At 36.6% G+C, this 19,718-nt stretch overlaps 1 protein-coding gene across 5 annotated transcripts in view; it reads left to right on the top strand.

Moving 5' to 3' along the window:
• The window catches only part of AFAP1 (actin filament associated protein 1), a 117,715-nt gene that overhangs the window by 63,936 nt on the left and 34,061 nt on the right, over nt 1-19,718 (top strand). For all 5 annotated transcript variants that reach the window (XM_072037802.1, XM_038178797.2, XM_072037801.1 and 2 more), the window contains 3 exons: nt 5,874-5,982; nt 9,905-10,116; nt 13,055-13,234. In XM_072037802.1, the coding sequence (XP_071893903.1) occupies nt 5,874-5,982; nt 9,905-10,116; nt 13,055-13,234 (501 nt within the window). The remainder of the gene's footprint in view (nt 1-5,873; nt 5,983-9,904; nt 10,117-13,054; nt 13,235-19,718) is intronic.

Raw genomic sequence — 19,718 nt, 5'->3', positions numbered from 1 at the left:
AGTTTTCTCAGTTTTATTTAATATCTTAAATATCGATGAATTAAATGCAAATTAATTAAGTAACTCTGGTCCTGGTGTGATTCCCGTATAAGTACTCTCCAGACAGTTTTCAGATCAAATTGTGGAGCCACGGGACGCCTTGAGTCATTCTTTAACTGTGACTAAGTCTGTTCAGATCCTTTCCCCATCATCAGGTTGTGGTTTTTGAGGCTGGAATCTGTAGTCACTGTAAATACTAATCACTTTTCCAGAGATACCTTTAATTAGATATTCACTCCTGTGTCAGCAGGCACACTCCTAGGCAGTCTCAGACATATTTCCACTCTCAGAAGCAATGTGCAAGCCTGTACCTTGCTATTCGTCTTAAATCTTCCGCTGTTCAGAATCATCCTGAACACAAGCTTTGCTTGTGCTTATGTTCATCCTCTGCCTGGTGGTCACTTCCACTAGTACACAATCCTGCACCTGATTGCTTCTCTGAGCACATTCATCTCTTCTGTATCTGTAAACACCAGACTATCAAATGCCATTGGCTGATAATTTTGCAGTAGGAAAAGCCTTATTTCATCTTGGAGACTACAAGAGCCTCTTACTACTCCTCACTAGTCCTATGAGCCACACTTGTTTGTTATGTGGCTGGCTGGTTTGCTGTCCTTTGTCAGATGTGCTCAGAGTCTGAAAAGTTGAATTGTTAGACTTTTTTTCATGTTATTTGGCTCCCAGTTTCTTAGGGTCCAGATGACAACCTGAGAAATTGTCAACCTTGAAAATTGAAACCTTGGAATATAAGGCTGTGGTCACATGAAGAATTCTCCTTGTCTTCTGCATCTTTGTACTCAGGCTAATATTTCACTCCTGCACAGCTCAACATGCTCTTAATATCCCATGTAGTCAGCATTTTTGACCTGAAAAACCCATGGTCCATCCACGTCCTCAAGTGCTGGCAATAAACAGCCAGTTTATTTTTAGTGCCTTAGTGATTCTGAGTTTTTCTAAAGTCTTTCATACCAAGTCCAAGTGTGTGGTGAGTACTCATGCCCAATTTCCAGCCTTTACTGCAGTGTGATGAAGCCTCGTTGAAATGTACCGTCAGGAATTTTGCCAATTGTATTGGTGCTCAATTTCTCAATTCGTTTTGCCATCTGGACATTCACTTTTTTTTTTACATCTGGGGAGCGGGATCATAATTGCATGAGCCCTCCTCCCCCTCCCAGGCTGAGGATGCCACAGGGCTGTACGGAGGTCAGTTCGAAGCTTGCTCTGGCACAAATGGCACATGCATGTGTCAAAGACTTCGCTTGAAAGCCCACATTTGCCTGCTGCCTTCTGAATAACTTTATTATGCATCACCAGTGTGTGACCACTCTTCCAGTGTCATGTTGCTGCTTTGCAGCATTGAGGGGTAACGTAGCAGCTGGCTCTACAGTCCAGCTGGATCTGAACTGGTGGCTGATCTAATAACACATGTGTGAGCATGGCTGTGGAATTGCTGGCAGCCCTTGGCTCCAGCATGGGTGTACTGACAGTCTTTTCCTCTGTTAAAGTCACTGCTTTTCACAGTAAACTTTCACATCTTAAATCATTGCATGAACAGAGGTGTTTCTTTCTATTTCCTACATAGTGTAAGGCTTCATTGGGGTGTAAAGTGCTTTTATAACCTCAAACTGTGGAGGATGACATTTCTTCTCCTCTGCCTTTTATACAACTTTTCACATTATATGCTAGCATATCCTCAGCAGGTATCAGATAGACCATCCCTAAAAAAAAAAAAAAAAAAAAAAAAAGAAGTTATTACCTACCTTGGTAACCTTGGTAACCCCTGGACAGAAGAGGGAAAAGAGGGAAATGAAGTATTATCTATCCTAGGATAAAGAAAGAAATAGTTCATTTGTGGTCCGTGGAACACAGAGGGGCAGGTGGAGAGGTAGACCATAATAGACCATAAAATTAATGTTTCCACTAAGTCTGTGTCATAGTATCCAGTAGAATAGTGAGTTTTCATGTCCAGGTAAGTATTGCTTATTTGGAGATATTTTTTTCTTTCTCTGAGCAATCTCTCCTGTAAATTGTTTTTGGGCATCCATGGAACAACCCAGTCTTTACTGTCTTCAGAGATCTCAGTTCTGTAATATAATTATCACCCCTTATGAGTCTTCATTTCAAATAAACCATCTCTCATTTTGTCTCAGACCCAGCTCCTGTCAAACATCTTTATCTGTTTTTTCAGTGTCACTGGTGTTATTCTGGGCAACAATATCTAACTCATTTTTGTCCCTTTTCCTTCAGTGATATAAAAAATAACGGTATTTTTTTTTCTAACTCGGTTCTTATTCCTGTTATTGAACAAGAGTATTTGTTCTTGAAAGGCAGCATTCTCTCATTTTCTTCCCTGTGGTCTGTTGTAAAAAAATAAAAGCAGAAATTTTTGCTAATGCTTTCTTTGCAGGTTGCCAGGTCTTTCCTCCTGATACCACTCAAACTACACATGTTCTGTGGTTGCTGTTTTTTTGTTGTTGTTGTTGTTGTTGTTGTTGTTTTTTGAGACTTAATCCTTTTATATGATATGTAAATAGTTTAGTGTTTTTATGGACTTTTTATTTTCAGATAAACTAATGAAAAATTATTCAATCAAGAATTATTCCAGTTCATAATTCATAACTTAACCACAGGTCTTCCACTGAAAAACTGCCAGGTTAAAAACATTAGGCAATACAACTATCAATAGTAAAATAAGTAAAGCACTGTAAATATTAGTAAGTAATATCAAAATGCTCACATGTATTTTTTATATTTCTGGATGCTCAAAGATATACATGTTCCATAGCTCCCTGAAGATGTAGCTGTTTATGATACAGATTTGAATGAGGTATTTTTATTTTGTATTTAATCTGTTGGATTTTCTTTCAATATTAAAGCAGCCTGCTTTAATCAGAAAGTATTCAATTTTGGATGTTTCTGTTTCTCCTTATATATATATATATATATATATATATATATTATTTATTTATTTATTTTCGGTGAAAATGAAATCTTTTTATAATTGTTTTCAACTTTGTTATAGTGAGCACTGCAAAATGCATTTCAAAACCAAGGGCCGGTTAATTCAGCAATGGATTCCATCTGTGTTGACATTGGCTGCACAGCCCAGCCCGCCCCAGCTGCGTGAAGTAACTGGTGCTCCAGCAGGGTCGAATTCAGACAAGCACCATTTGTGTTTCATTTCCTTTTTTCTTTCTTTCTGAATAACATTTTGTCTAAAAACAAGTATTTTTTTTTCCTGATCTTTATTGGAACCTCTTATTTATTTCTGGTAAAAGATAGCTTTGAAACCTTGTTGCTATGTCAAGTCAAAATTGGAATGACTCTCAGGATGGGTATTTCCTGGGTGAATTAGGTTTAATAATGATAGGAATTTCATATATCATCTACACACCTGGCAGGGAAAATAGTTTAAGGCTAGACCAAGATATTAATATATCTGTCCTATGAAAGGGGTGGTATGAATCTGCACTGCCCTAGGAATAAGCCTTGACCCTGACTCAGTTGAGCAAGGCTCTGCCCACCTGCCTGAAAGAAGAAAATGCATACTCTTTTGAGGAAGTTCTCCCTATTGCACCCAACAGTTCTAGCCACACAGACCTGACTATGTGTGTAGGGTGTAGGGTAAAATTCACAATGTGCTGTCAATTTTCCAATATTAACTAACATGTAATATTATGTAATGTCCCTTATGCCTGTTGCACAGCAGCAGGTAACCTTGAAAGGCTCATTTATTTTGTGATGATGTGCAGATTTGCAATTTGTGTTTTTTTAGCAGAATCACAAGGAATCTACAGTAAAAGTTGTATTTTTTCATCATTTTGCTTATTTGACAGATAATTTCTCTAGCAAAACTGGTCTGTGATGAAAACTCATTTGGTTCACACTGCAGATAACAGTAAATGCTGTCTCTTAACTGTAATTGACTGTGACATACTAAGTTTGCTACATCATTTGATATAGAAATAATATTAGTGTAAATGTCAATCCAGCCAAGAATGTTTGTGTTTAGGCACAAATCAGTTCATTAGTCATATGGAAATTCTTGATTTTACTGGACAGCTTAGTGTTCAATGGCAAGTTGGTGCTCAATCTTCTGAAGTACAGATTTATTCCTTGCCTTTGTGCCAACTGGGAATTCATAAGCATGTACCCATGAGGCAGAATAACCTACTGCATATAAATGTAACTACAGAGCGCTCTAAGACTGGTACTACTCATCTTGCTGAGTAGTTGAGAATTAGGTGTCTGGCTATGAAATGTGGAAAGATGAATCCGTCCCTGAAAGTGCCAAGGAACTAATTTCAAAACAGTCAGTGTCACATGTTATTAATGCTCACATCCCTCTCAGGTAATTATAGGCCTATAGCCAAAGAGGAACATAGTCACTGTGCCTTCACCTATGTTCCATGGAAAAAGGATTTATGTCTCTCCTAGACTATTCAGCCCACCTGAGATCTGAACTGTGCTCTAGAAACGTTTGTCCATAAGTAAAGCCCACGTGACTAATTTCTTACTTAGATATCTCTGTTTTCCTGATGTTGAGTGGATTGGTCCAATGAAGACAAACACCGTTACAGCTGCTTCATTACATGGCAAAGATGTATTCAAAAACTGTTACTGCAGAAATGAGACTCTGCTTACAAGTTACATTTTTGTAATAATGCAATAAACCACTGGTATTGGAAAAAAGACTGAAGTATTTCCTCCAATATGAATATATGGATCTAAAAACTTATGGCAAATATGAATGTGTTCTATAAAATGCAGTTGTTTTGGTTCTTGCTAAAGAAATAGAACAGTAAAGTCATATGGAAAAAGTCTGAGTACTAAATTTACTTTTTTACTATATCAACATACCAGTAGTTGGTCAGTTTTAAATTTAAAACAGGCTTATATTTAGAAAAGAAGCATTTCAGAATTTGACCTGGTATTTGAAATATTTATTTTATCATATAATAGTTTCTTGATGTTCCAAGCTATTCATCATTTGTGTAGCTCAGTTTTCACCAAGTAGAGGTACATTTTAAAAATTAATGTCTATATTAAGAATTGGTTTGCCATTGAAAAACAGAATGCATCATTAAAACATGGTCTAGGTTATATATCCTTGATCTCCGCCAGATCAGGCTATTTAACTTTTCTAAACTGTACAACCAAAGTGATGCTTGCTACTATAATATGAATTATTTTAGATATAGAATACTAATAAATAAGCCTCAACACTATAAAATGTCTTATGTATGTAAATCACTTTGGTAAATAGATCCTTTACATTTGTAGTCCTTAAATAGAGAACTATATCTTTTCAACATGTTAGATTGTATAGTATTTATATCCCTGAAGGACATCAGTTGAAGTACATGCAAGAAGGTTCTGCTTCCTTTCCATGAACAGAGGTAAAGGGATTGGCAATAATGATAGGTTGTGAAGTGTATCATTATGTTTTGAAGCATAAATAAGTCAGTTCACATCTACAAATCTCAACCTCTACTTATTACTGTTTAATTATAGCATCATAAAAGGAGCTTGAGATTTAGGTCATAAAAGGAGCTTGAGATTAAGGCTTTTTTTTTTTTTTCCTTCTAAATGCTGCTACCCTTCATGTCTTATTCAAAGGTCAACATCTAATTCACTCCTCCAGAGCCTTGGCTTTAGAGATAGTTAAAGTAAGATATAGTTACATAGTTATATATATAAACCCAGCAGCTAGTCCTGACTATATGTATATATGTGTTACTTGTAAACTGATAATGAGCAGATGTTTCAACAATGTTTATTTTAACACCTTTAATTGCTTTCTGATTTTTTTTGTCCTTTTTTTCTTCCTTTAGCCACCAGATAATGGGCCTCCACCATTACCAACATCTTCCCTTCCTGAAGGCTATTATGAAGAGGCAGTGCCACTTAGTCCTGGGAAGGCTCCTGAGTACATCACTTCCAGTGAGTAGTGTATACAGATCAGTTTCAGGACAAATGCTAATTCTAGTGTCCTTCGGCTTTTTTTAGCGTTCAACAGCTACATCTCTTTTAATGCCATCATAGTGTGTCGTATGTGTGGTTTAATTGTCCTTACTGCCATAGGTTGTTTTAGTGTGCACAGCTGTTTTGGTGTGTACAAACAAGGCTCCTTTTAGAGGAAACTAAACCTGGAGCTCCAAGTGAGGTGCACATGTGTTTTGACTGCTATTGGAGACAGAGAGTCTGATATAGCCATTAATCCTTTGGATATATTTGAAGCATGAATATGATGGGGACATTTTTACCAGGGATCCAGAGTTAAGTATTGTCCGGAGTAAAACCCTCTAACCTACCAATAGTGTAAATGTAGATGCCTTAGAACTTGGTGTTGGTCTGCAGATCTCCTGGTAAGTTCCTATTGCACTGAATTACTTGCCAAAGTAGAAAGAAAAAAAAAAAACTTTTCTAAAGTGAGTGATTATTGACAGGATGTGATCTGCAGCATTTCTGATGATGTATTTTGGATAGGGATAAATCATTCATACTAGCTCCCATAAGCCATGCTTGATGAACGTGTCACTATTACAGTGACTAAATATAGAACTTAGAGGCATGATTTAGTGGTGGACTTGCCAGTACTAGGTTAAAAGTTGGAGTAGATGATAGAGGTCTTTTCCAGTCTGAATGATTCTATGATTCTATGACTGCTCGTTTAGTGCAAAAGCCAAAGGGTTGTCTCCCAGCTAAATGCCAGAACTTCCTTCTGCAACACAAACACTCTTCACCAAATTCCACTAGTTATCCGAAGACTGATTGCACTTCGGAGGAGATACGATGAGAACACTGATGAAACGATGAAATGACTGCTGTGAGAATGTACACAGGGTCAGTCATCCCAGTTAACTGTCACTATGTACTAACAAATTGAAAAGATGTTCCTTTTGCTGCTCTTTTTTATTGGCTGGGGTAATTTATTACTTCTGTGTGGCTGATTTATCACTAACAGTTAGTTTTTTGTATTAAAGGAGTATCAGCCCCCATTTTATAGCTGTTTTTATTATTTGAACCAGAGCAAATGAACAAAATAATATCTCTGTCTTTAAAACACATGCATAGAAGTCACCTTGGAACATTAATTATTCATTTGTACACTGTGTGGCAGGGAAATTTGTCATTGTGCATTAGCTCTAAACATGAAAAAACAAACCAGGGTAGTTGGCAGCTCTTAATTTACCTAGGAAATTGAAGGTAAGAAAGAATTTTATATAATGCAAAGTAATTACAGGAACTTAGCAGGGCAGCAGAATCACTCCTCTCCTCATGTCCTCCCTTGGTGGGTGGACATGATGGGTGGTCCTGCTATACCCTGTGAACCGCTGACTTGTGTTTTGTCATTAAACATGAGCCATGCTCAGGCAGAAAAACATTAGTAACACAAATATTAATAGCACTGCTAAAGGATTGCTTAGGAAAAAATATGGCACAGTATGAAACTGCTGTCTTATTGTACTTAACAATCGAAACCCATAAAAATATTTAAGATATCAGTCTTAAAAGTTCATTAGTAATTCTGCAATATAAATATATATATATATACCCAGATATCTAATGCTTTTTTCTATTGTAACTTATCATCTGCCCTGCTGTGATTTTGATGTATATTCTTATGTCCTGAATTCATCACCTTTTAAAATTTACATTAAAAGTCACCCATTCTTCTTTATCCATAATGAAGTTATTTTTAAACTCAGTATTCCATTAGCAATTTATCTCTGTTCAAGGAAAACTTCCACTGAATCTAGTGTGTGTGGTAATTAAAATAACCCAACAATGCACTATATTAACCTAAGATTATAACTATATTAACCTATAGACTGATTGAGATAAAGACCATTCCAAAGAAATGTTAAAAGTATAAGAACAGCAATAATAAATTGTTAAATAACTGTTGGCATAGATGTAATTAACTTCGGTAAATATTCCCACTGAGTCTTTTTGTAATATCATTAGTAACGAGGAGGCTTCCATACCATAATAGAATACATATAAATGGTTAAAGTCAATCAGACCTTATTGATTAGGCAAAACTGCTTCATTTTGGTCAGACCCTTTTCATTTTTTTCCTACAAAGTCTCTCCTTTCTCACCACCACCACCACTACAAGACCCAAAGAGTGTATTTACTTGAACATATACACAATAATATCACGTGCAGAGACAGTATCTTATGTAGTGAGATATAGTAATACTACTCTGGTGGCATTTTTTCATTTAATTGGTAGTATATAATATTGGCAGAGTACTATCTGAACAGTATTAACATATCTCTGTATACAAGTAGTAACTTGTTCTGCTTCTTGTCAGCCTTTACAAATTTTGAAGTTTCAGTACAATCTTATTGCCAAAAGTGGAACAATATCACAAGTGAGGTAAACGATGGTAGTGGAAAGGGAGCAAACATTAAATGAACATTATGACGGTGTAGCTGCAACAAAAGTTCACTACTAAATCCAAAAAAGAGATGAGGAAGTTATGTTTGGACACTTATGTATTATTTTTCTTGGAAAGGCAGAGGGTGAAGTTAAAGATGAAATGCTTTATGTGAAAGACTACCAGTTCCCAGAGGGAGAGCAACTCTAGGTTTGTCTGTTAGCCCATTCATGCGTTTGAAAGAGGGCCTTCCCAAAGATGATGAGTGACTAGATCTTATATCTTCATAATTGGTAACACCACATGAAGAGTTATTCCTCTAGTCCAAACAGGTTGGCATTCTACTCTGTGTTTGAGTTTGGCCGATGAACTGCCAAACATTCCCTGATGTTTCTGTATGCATGTTTGTGGATAGCCACTCCAAAAGGAGGTCAGAGGGAGAACATTTTGGTTTGGTTCTTGTTTTGGTGGTTTTTTTTTTTTTTTTTTGTTTGTTTGTTTTGTTTTCATTTTGTTTGTTTGTTTGTTTGTTTTTTCTGCTTTTTGGGTAGCAAGTTAGAAGAGTCTGGTGACTTCTACCAAATCTTACGCATTCCTTTAAACAAATATGAAAAAAAATAAATGCTCTGGAATAAATGTTTTAAAATCTGTCAGTTTAAACATCTAATCTACATTTTTCCATCTGTCCCTTGATTTTTCTAAAATAGGTGAAAAAAATGTTGTATTTTCCTAATGATAATCATCTGTGGCATTTACCACTTTCCCACATGGATCTGCCCCAAGCCAAATCCTCCATAGTAGAATTGACCAGAAGACAACAACTCATTTTCAAAAAAAGTTTCATGAGCTTGAAATATATATATTCTATTTGAAATGAAGATAAAGTATTCTATATAAGCTTTGTGAAACCACAAATTGTATCAGAATATTTAAGCTTGATTTGTAGTTGCAGATATCTAGGTATAACCCATTGTGACTCTGCACGTAGGTAGGGACTGTTTCAGAATGAGCTCTCCAGCCATTTGATCTCTTGTTCCCTTCCTAGTTGCTGCAGGTTTCCTTTGTGTCCCAAATTGTGTCCTAAATATCTAGCTAAAGCAAATAAGAGATTTTCTTCCTTGAAATATTTAGATGAAATCTCAGCTATTGAAAATATTCCAATTGTTTCTTCTCCATGAGAATGGAGAAACACCACCTAAAATTGTAGCTATTTATTCCAAGCTCATTCTTTCAGTTAAAATTCCCAAGGCATCATCACAGGTTTTCTGTAAAATTTTATAATGGAACTGCATCTTTTATTCAATTAACTTAATGTAGTGATATTACTAAGCACTGAAACAGTAGTTTGTTGATGGCTGACATACAAAGGCCTTAACTCAAAAGGAACCCCGTTGAGTTTTTCAATTATTTCACTATACTTCATGGCTAAATGTTTTAACTTGACACTTTTATGAGTAAAAATCCTTTTCTTAAAGATTATGACTCGGATGCCATGAGCAGCTCTTATGAATCCTATGATGAAGAGGAAGAGGATGGAAAGGGGAAGAAAATGAGACATCAGTGGCCTTCTGAGGAGGCCTCTATGGATCTGGTGAAGGATGCCAAAATCTGTGCCTTCCTGCTTAGAAAGAAACGATTTGGGCAATGGACCAAACTACTGTGTGTTATCAAAGAAAACAAACTACTGGTAATTTTTATTTTTATCTGACTGTATTTTCTTTCTACCTTTTAGATGATGTATTTATTTTTATAGGAATTTAGGCTTTGGAATATGTTCTGCAAACAGTGGCCAAGTCTACAGTAACCTTACCAAAGATTTCGGTTATGATTTACCCAAGAATCAGAGAACCACTGTAATTATAAGTGTATCATGTAGCTACTCAGATTTTTATTGCACTTAAACCCGGTCAGTACCCTGATATAGGAAAGAAAGTCTACCCTATTAGCTTCTACTGTATTTCATTTGAAAAAAAAAAGCTGAAACTGTAAATCCAATCTTTCATTCCCTGTGGACCAAAAATCTCATAGGGAGCTTTGTGTATGAACTGTTGGATCAGACTGCTGGAGAGAAAAGTCCCTTGTTAGACTGAGAACTCACTTGGCAGCATATGCTGTTGTAATGTATACACTTTAAACTAAACCTACACCATCTGTTCTGCAGTAATTACAGATGCAGTATTCACATGATGCACAGCTGCATTATAGAAAGGAAAGAAACAAGTGGATGTATTCTCTTAAGCAAATCTGTTATGTTTCTTTCTAATTGCAGGCACCAGTAAGAGATTCTGAAAGTTAGTAAATTATCTGCTCAGAGAAGTCTTTTTGTTTATTGAAAAGAGTCTAATTAATGGAGACATTCATTTCTGTGACATTAAAAGCAACCTAAGGCTTACCATAATAAATCGTTTGGAGTCTTAGACACTCCCTGTCTTCCTATCTGGTGTTTGCAACAGTTATAGCTGTTTATGTAACTAGTATTTACTGTAATATCCCAAGTATTAAAAGCTGGTTAACAGATGATAGAACATTTTCTGTAGAACCTCATAATTCCATACTAGTAAAAGACAGCTTAGGTGTGTTTGTTTACAAGTACATTCATGCTTATGGCTGTGTATGGAAATAACAGGGTATGAGATAGCAATATCTGGGTAAGAAGTTTCTGAAAATATAGTTGAAATTCATTTCTAGTTTCCCATGGTTACAGAGGATTTAATTTTTGCATCCAGCTCTATTTAAGTGATGAATGTTGAATATGATTTGTTTTGTATTATATTGTTGTAATGCCATTATCCTTAGCCCACATTTTTATCAGCATATACCAGAATTGTGTCAGATTTCAGGACTATCAGATAACAGCTTGAAGAGAAAAAAGAAGAAAAGAAAAATGGAAAGAAGCAGATTTTCTCAGAAGTCACACAGTATTTCTTCTAGAATTATGTTTGTTGTTCTATATAGAAATCTGTTATTTTTTTCTCTTTTCATTTCCTTTAGCCACGTGTGCTCTGAAAAGCTTTTTTCTCGTTATGCAGAGTGTCTTTCAGTAATTCTATAATGGGGATTAAGAAAATAAAAATCCCAGTAGGAGTCTAATGACTAAATTACACAATATTTGTTTATTGTTTGAAGGAGATATAACTTACGAGATATGCAAGTAAAACAAATAAATGTTCTTAGGGATTAGAGGTTGCCTGCATAATAATGCAGCTGTCATCATAAAATATTTTAATTTGAATTAGACATTAAGAATAACACTTAGTAGGGAATTGTTTTTCATGTAAAGTCACTTATACATAAACACTTAACTTTTAGTAATGTGTAATTATAAATAAAATTTCTAATTAAATCTAAATGAAAACATATGCTATTGATTGCTTCTTGAAGTGACTAATGCTATATGTTTTCAAGGTTTCATAGCTTGAAAACTTAAGTTTTTTAATGTTGCAAACTTTAAATCTATGACCAAGAAATTTTGAGTTAATTGCCCTTGGAGAGGAAAGGAAGATCATGAATGTTTTGCAGTGAGTGGCTCTATTTGTTCAGCCTAAGTTGAAGTGTTTATAACCTCTAACAGTTACTGTGCTCCTGACAGTTGCATCATGCCATGAACACTGGCTCAGACATGTAAAAGTCTGCATGTTCTTTCTCCGTTCATATTTATACTCAACTATTCTATGTATGCATATACTAGTCCATGTTTAATATCAGATACTGCTTTAGCCTTCATGCTTATTTGTATCAGTAAAAGCCCAATTTACATTAGTATATAAAATTACTGGACATTCATACTCACAGTTAAACCTTGCTCTGTAGTCTGGCAGTCTGTGACAGCTTTAAAAAAATGAGTTATACTGATGTGTTAGTGGATGGGACTAGGTCAACAGGATGCAATGTGAAACCCTGCATCTTCAAATCACCAGTTCAAAAATAGAGTTAGTCATCTTTGATACAGCACAAAATGGCTGTTCACTGACAGAACTTTCTACTTGGGGAAAAATCACTGGATAATTCACATAGTTTTAGGCAGGACCTTAAAGGGTAAACCAACATTTATGTGATTTTGTGCAGTAACTGATTAAACCAAATTAGTTGAAAAACTACAGTCCTGTGTTTTTTCCCCTGTCCAGACTGCAACAAATTTTGTTACTTATCTCAACAAGGACAGCTGAATAAGTCATCTGCCTGCTCTTTCGCGAAGGCAGCATGTGAGCACTGGTCTAGGTTTGCCTTGATATACTGAAATGTTGCTGGAGGCCAGGGTAAGCATCTGGGTTTGAAAGTTGTTAACTGTACAAGTGTATACTGCTGGTACATGTGAACAGATATCCAAAAGCACCCTCATCCTACCTGATGGAGTTCAAGGTTGAGTCATAAAGATAACACAGAAGAAGTTTAAATGTCCTCCATATGTTGTACCTGCAATAAAAGATCTCTATTAATGTCCGTCTGGAACCAATTTTGCTTTACAAAGAGGATGAAAAGAAATGCAAAGTTAGCATTGGCTGAACTCTGGGGTATGTGGTAAAGAGTTGTGTTGAAAATATTAAAAATAGCATTTCTATATAATAACAGCTTTCCCCTAAAGGTCACAAAGGTGAGATTTAACTTTTGACCTTTGCATTTTGCAGTGTTACAAAAGTTCCAAGGACCAGCAGCCCCAAATGGAGCTGCTCCTGAATGACTGCAGCATCACATACATCCCCAAAGACAGCAAAAAGAAGAAGCACGAGCTGAAAATCTCGCACCAAGGAGCAGACGCACTGGTTCTGGCAGTACAGAGCAAAGAGCAGGCGGAACAGTGGCTAAAGGTAAGAGGTGACTTCTGACCAGGAGCTTTCTCACCACCAAAGCACTTCCATTGCCTGTTCATAGCTTTCAGGCAATCTAGACCACTTACATCCCATCCAGTCCGGGACTGCAGAAATCCAGACTTAATGCTCGGGCCTTGAAGCAGCTCTTTGGGCAACCATAAGCTCAGCGCTACACAGCTGCTGTGGGTGTGTATGTTTTTCACTGCTAATTGCACAATAGTCTGGCACCAAGAAGGGAGGTGGCAATTCCCTTCCACTTACATCTCCAGCTCATTATCTGGAAAGCTTTGGTGACTCAGATTCCCTAACATGAAGGGAGCTGGCACCCAGCTTGCTTTTTGGAGTGGTGCATAGCATAGCCGACAAGGCTTGTCTTGCAAAAATTCAACATACCACTGTCACAGATACCATTTTTTAAACAAGATAACCTTGAGGAGATACCTGTTTGAATTGTTCTAGAGGGAGAAAAATTATTCAGCTTCCAGAAGTCAATTAAAGTTGGCTGACTCTCATTGAGCAACATATCATCTGTTACGGTTTGTTCTGGGAAGGCAGAATTCTGAGAAACAGGATTTTGTCATCTTCAACCCTTTTCTGTTCAGTGTCTGAAAATGTCGAAAATCCTGGTGTAAGGGCTGCAGTTTTAGATCCCAACCAGATTAGTAGTATTTATACTGGACTTTGCCAGTTTCAGATATGGAGGTCAGTGAATTAAGTAGTGTGGGAAACTATCACTACATTTTTAGTGGCTTGTTTTAAGACCTTTAAATCCAGCCTTTTGAATGCATATTAAAAATCTGAATGCATAAGACTCATCAGGCATTCTCCATGCTGTGCTCTGATCTAACCTTATATGGTACTTATGTGCTAAGAATAAATTGTATTTTTCCAAACACAATTGAATTAAACACGTAGGAATTTCCTGATGACAGTTTTTTTCTGTAGAAGCGGAAGACATAAAATGCAGCTTAGGAGGTATGACTTTCTGCTGTGGGCTAATTGACCAAGTGGAAAATTAATCTGTAATTTCCTATTTTGCAATATTTGAATATACCTTTGGGGGGTTTGCAGTATGTCTGCTTTTGGTTTTGTCTTATCTCAAAAATGCACTTTGTGTTGTCATTTTAGTGGAAAGTAATCTGTATTTGTTAGGCTTCTTCTAACACCAGTATCTTGTTTCAATTTTTAAAACATAGTAGCATCCAACTATCCTATTAATTCACCTAGAGTTTTAGAAATAGTGATTGAAATGAAAAAAAATTCATCAGTCATATTCTTTTCCAAGGGAATTCCACTTCAGTTAGATCATAGTAAATCCACCATTATTTCCTGTCTTGTTCTAAACTTGGGCTTAGTAAAGCTGAATACATTGGCATTTATCAGACTTTCATAAAAATTGTTGTGTTTCTGTTTTGTTTTGTTTTAATTTGTCTTTAAAGCATTCTTCACACAGGCAGAACAGTGCTAGGTTTTTCTATATCCCAGATGCACTCTTGCTATTTAAAAAAAAAAAAAAAAAAGTTTTGCACATTGCATGTTAGCACAATTGTGTGTGCCAGGAGTGAACGGCTGGAAAGTATGCTATCTGCAAAGCACGTGGAGACGGTCTGACAATACTTTATGTAGTTTTTTCATGCTGCAAAGCTCTCTATTAATAAGAGTCTCTCAACTACATGGCAATGCTACTGTATGCTCAACTTCCAAGTCCTCAGTGCTGCTGCATCACTCTCCGTCCTGTACAGTACAAATTACCAATGCAGCAGCTAACCAAAAATGGTTTGTGCAGCTCTTGCAACAGCTCCAGGGTTTTCAAGAAATATGGCTCTTCAGAAAACAAGAAGCATTCATTCTGTGTTTTTAAAAATGTAAGATTTTTTTTTTAATTGCAAAAAAATATATTTTTTTCTTCATACATCCCTTACTTAAAATGAGCTTCTGAAACTCATGTGTAGATTTATGTAGGAATTTCTTATCCTGAAGAAGAGATCAGTTTTGTCTTTGAAGAAGTGGTATGAGCTTCTTCTGCCAGTGGGGCATGAACTCTCTGTCCCCACAGCTCTCTATCATCTATGCATGGTTTCTGTAGGTAATAAATTCTATTTTTAGAATATTTATATTCTAAAATATAAATTTATATCTGATTCAGGCACTAATGATGAGAAGGGTCTCTGCATCCATACTTTCTAATCCTAACACACCTCCTCTGCCAAATGTGCCAATACATGCCAGCAGAGCCAGGTTATCACTTGGGAACAACAGGTTCTCATGAGGAAATTTGTGTGTAAGTATCAAATTAAAGCTTTACTCTTGAGCCTGAAAAGCTCAGAATGGATTTGGAGGCTAGAATTTCCCGTGAAAGCTAAAACAGAAGATCTTTTTAAGTCATATGTAATCAGTATAAGATACATTTACTTGAGCAAATAATTTTAGAATATCTTTTGGAAGACAAGACATACTAGAAGTCGAACTGAAGTAAATGCAGAGTATTTTAGACATTTTTTGTGAAGATGACACCAAGAAAACTGCTGATAAAGCTACTGCAAATTGAAGTCTAGACTGGAAACCACAAAGCGAGTTTCAGGTTTACCAGTTAACAAATGTGTGATGAAAAAAAAAAAGAAAAAAGAAAAAAAAAGATAGCTGATGTCACCAAAGAGCCTGTCAAGATTTCAGAGCATCGAGTGCAACTAGTATAAAATCCAGCCTAGAGCTGAGATCATAGCAGTAATACAGTGTGCAACATTAAGTGGTGGAATTTTCCAAACTTGAGTCCTAAAATGTTCCCACAAAAATGTACATGAAAAAATGTATGCAGTTACACACTCTGACCCAAACATAAGCTTTTTCCATGTGCGCTTGAGTATATGGGCATCTGTGTGCACTTTTGTGCATTTGTGGTCAAGTGAGGTCTTAAATCTTCCTGTTTGTCTCAGCACATCCAACAGACCCACAGAAACTACACACTTATTTGTCAGGATCCCTGGGACATGCTACATTAAAAATAAAAGGACTACTAAGAAGATTACAAGAAGATGCTTGTTTAGTGGCTTCATTCATATAGATGAATGTGTTCTGTGTGCAGAACCTTCAGACAAGGCCACAGAAAATTGCTCCTAGTATTAAAAATACATGGATGCCAAAGAAATTAAGTTCTGAAGCAGCTTCTTGTAGAAGACCAGTGGAAGAAGGATGTGGTCATGGTGTCCAGCCCTAAGGCCTTCCCTTCCTCCTAGCAATGCCTCCTGCAAAAATGTATTTCTGATCTATCATTCATCATTTATCTATTGTGCATCAGAGGTAATCTACGATTTGGAATCCTGCCCTTGATTTTCTTTGTTTTTCCTAACATTATGCACCCTTGGTTAACTGTTCTTGTTTATGGTATGCAGGCATTTTGCATCATCTCTTCATTTTAGGGCTTATAAGAAAGAAAAAAATCAAGATCGTATCATTCAAAGACCCTGCAACACTCCTCAGGAGAGTTATTCAGGTTGACCTACCCAACTTCCATCTCAGATAACTGCATGTCATCTCCATTAAAAGTCTTTGAAAAAAATCTCCTTTTTCACTACGTTGAGCTTAGTGAAGGAGCCAAGTAACTGCTGTGCTCCAGTCTTAATGTGGACTGAGTTTTACTGAAGAATAAACTACTGTCACAGCTCTTTGTTTACCAGTTTAAATCAGCATAAGTTTAAACCACAGTTTAAATCGGTCATATGGGCTTGTGACTGTAAACATTGTGTGCTTGTTTTTACTTTCTATGGGAATTTCCAGCTGAAGATCTCAAAAGACTTCAAACATTACTTTCTTGGCTTAAGTAGTATTCCCTAAAGAGGTTATTATCTGTATGGTGTAGCTGAGTGAAATCAAGTGCCTTTAGAGTGACTGGATAAAGTGTTAGGGGATGCATGCCCAGTACAACTGATTTCCATACAGTGCTTGTTGGTTTACTGGTAACTTCAGGAACTCATGGTGTCCCAGGGCAGTCAGGCTGGGTTGATTCTGCACCACACATCACTGCCAGCAATGGAGGCATCACCTGGAGGTTTAGAGGGCTGAGCTGCATGTCAGAGCTGTGGCCAGACTTACTGGTAGGATTTCTTCTCACGCACTTGGAAAACAGGAATACCCTGGTTTGGCTGGGGGGTGGCCAGTGACCCCTTGAACCACTGTATTTGTATGACTGGCACCAGTGAAAACAATGTTACTTTAAAAAAAAAGGCAGATATGGTATGTAATACTTAAAAAAAAAAAAAAAAAAAAAAAAAAAAAAAAAAAGGAACTACAAACATCCTATTTGCTTACTTTTTTTTTTTTTTTTTCAGAGATAAATTTTCTTTACATTCCTGGCTAAGATCTCAAATACAGGCTGTTAAGCTGTTGCAGATCTCGCAGCAGAATCTGTGAGGGCTGTGACTTGGTCCCCTGCTTTCACCACTAGACAGTATTCCTTATCTCTCCAACTTGCATCTTGGGATGGCAAATTATTTATACCATACCCAGCTCAGATTTATGGCCTGAAATGCAGCCTGCATCTCCATGCCACCTTGCAGGGGCAATGCTCCCCATGCAGCAGCGATGCCTCCAGCCACCCTGTGCCTCCTGCCCTGTCTGGTCATATAGGACCAAAGTCTTTGTGGTAGTGATGCAGGAGAAAGGATACAGGGTTCGTTTTGTTCAAATATGTCAGAAAAGTATTTTTAAGGGGATATTTTTAGGCACTAAAGGCTTGCTGACTACTAGTTTGCTGGAATCTCATCCCCAGTTTACTCAAATGGCAATAAGACAGAAAGGTAAATCTTCTCAGGCTTGAGGATGTTTTCCAGTACACAGGGTAAAGGATGTTTCTTTTCAGGATTTATAGCATTGTAAAGGTGAATAATTTCTGCTTTTCCTCTAATTTCTGTAATTTCTAAATTACAAATTTCATGGTAAACTCCATGGGATATCTCTTCTACTTCTCTGTAAAGTGCTATTAGAGCTTTGGTGCTCTGTTAAAGAGGTTAAGATTGACACTAACATACGTACTGAGTAATGAAATTAAGCAAATGTACTTCAAGAAATGAAGCAAAACTATCAGTTTTATCCCTAATTACTTCTGAACTTACTCACTTGTGATGTTACTCCTTTCTCTGCCTGGCGTGGGAGACAGTGGCAGTCATTAAATTCCTGTGAGTTTAATGAAAACAGGTACTGGGTGTACAAGAGTTGCTATATGATCACATCCCTGTGGTAAGCACAGTTTGTGCCTGAACTCATCCAATGGTATCTACCAAGACAGAGGTTCACAAGCTCCTCAGACACAAGGGGGGCTTTCAGTCTTATTCCTTATCAGGTACCAGAGATTAACCACAACAACCCAGCTGCAAACTTAGTACTTTTACTCAGAATTTGCTGGTCTCCTTTGTGGGAGTGTATGGTTAGCAAGCAGCTGACTTTTTGATTTTACTTCATAGCTCATATTTTTTTTAATGATGACATCATGTTTGAAGGTAGCTCAAAAAATCAAATTTGATTCATCTGATTTTGCAAGTAAAAAGAATAAAAGTAGGGTAAGTTATTTTGCATGCAGTCACAGTGTGTCATTTAAAATAAAAAACAATAATTATATAAATTTGTAGGTGAACACTGGTATGAAGGTTTTATAGTAAACTCTACTGCTTTTATAGTAAGGTATTTTAAAACAAAGAAGTATTCCAGACAAACCACATGGCAAAAATTCCACTGACTTCACCCTTCATTGTCAGCTGACTCGGGCAGGGAATCTTTCCAGCTGTGTACCTGCAAATATTTCCCTTCTGTTCCTCATGTCACCGAAGTCAAAGCAATACACTTCTATATCCTAAACCAGTGGGGGATTCAAGACCTTCCTATAAGATAAATAAGTAATTGCAATACAGTTCAGGCTGCACAAGCTTTTTCCATATCTGCATTTGAGAGAGGCAGTTCTGAAGTCTACTGACTGCACTATTGTAATGGCAATTGTCGTATTTGAAATTTGTGTGATGGAATAACAGGATATTATTTTAAATGTATTTAGTTTTGAAGCTATACAAAGAAATGAAAGGTCTTCTTTTTTCTGATTATATTTTCTCATATATTTTAAATATTTTAATACATAGTGTGTTTTCCTGGCAGATCCTGTGCATGCATGTGTGTGTACGTAAAATACAAACATTTGTGGTAAGAAAGAGAATGATTTCCCTTTTCTTATGTGTGGGAAAATTTAAACTATTAATGGAGCATGCTCCATTACAAAGTATTCTCAGAACAGCCTTCCAGTTTGTGCCATTTTGTTAAAAATCACTCATTTGGGGGTTCCTTTTATTTGCTTTCTAGTTTTGGAACCATTGAGATATTTGCTCAAATATTCATACATTTCATTGCAGCAGATAAAAATTTTCTGACCTCCTCTCCCTGCTCCTGCTCACACGTATTTTTTAATGAAAATAGCGTTCTTTTGTTTTCATATGACTCCAGG

Source organism: Anas platyrhynchos, chromosome 4 (genome assembly GCF_047663525.1).
Source record: "Anas platyrhynchos isolate ZD024472 breed Pekin duck chromosome 4, IASCAAS_PekinDuck_T2T, whole genome shotgun sequence".
NCBI classification, from domain to species: Eukaryota; Metazoa; Chordata; class Aves; order Anseriformes; family Anatidae; genus Anas; species Anas platyrhynchos.
Note: the sequence above shows the minus strand (reverse complement) of the source record. Positions and strands in the feature narration are given on the sequence as shown.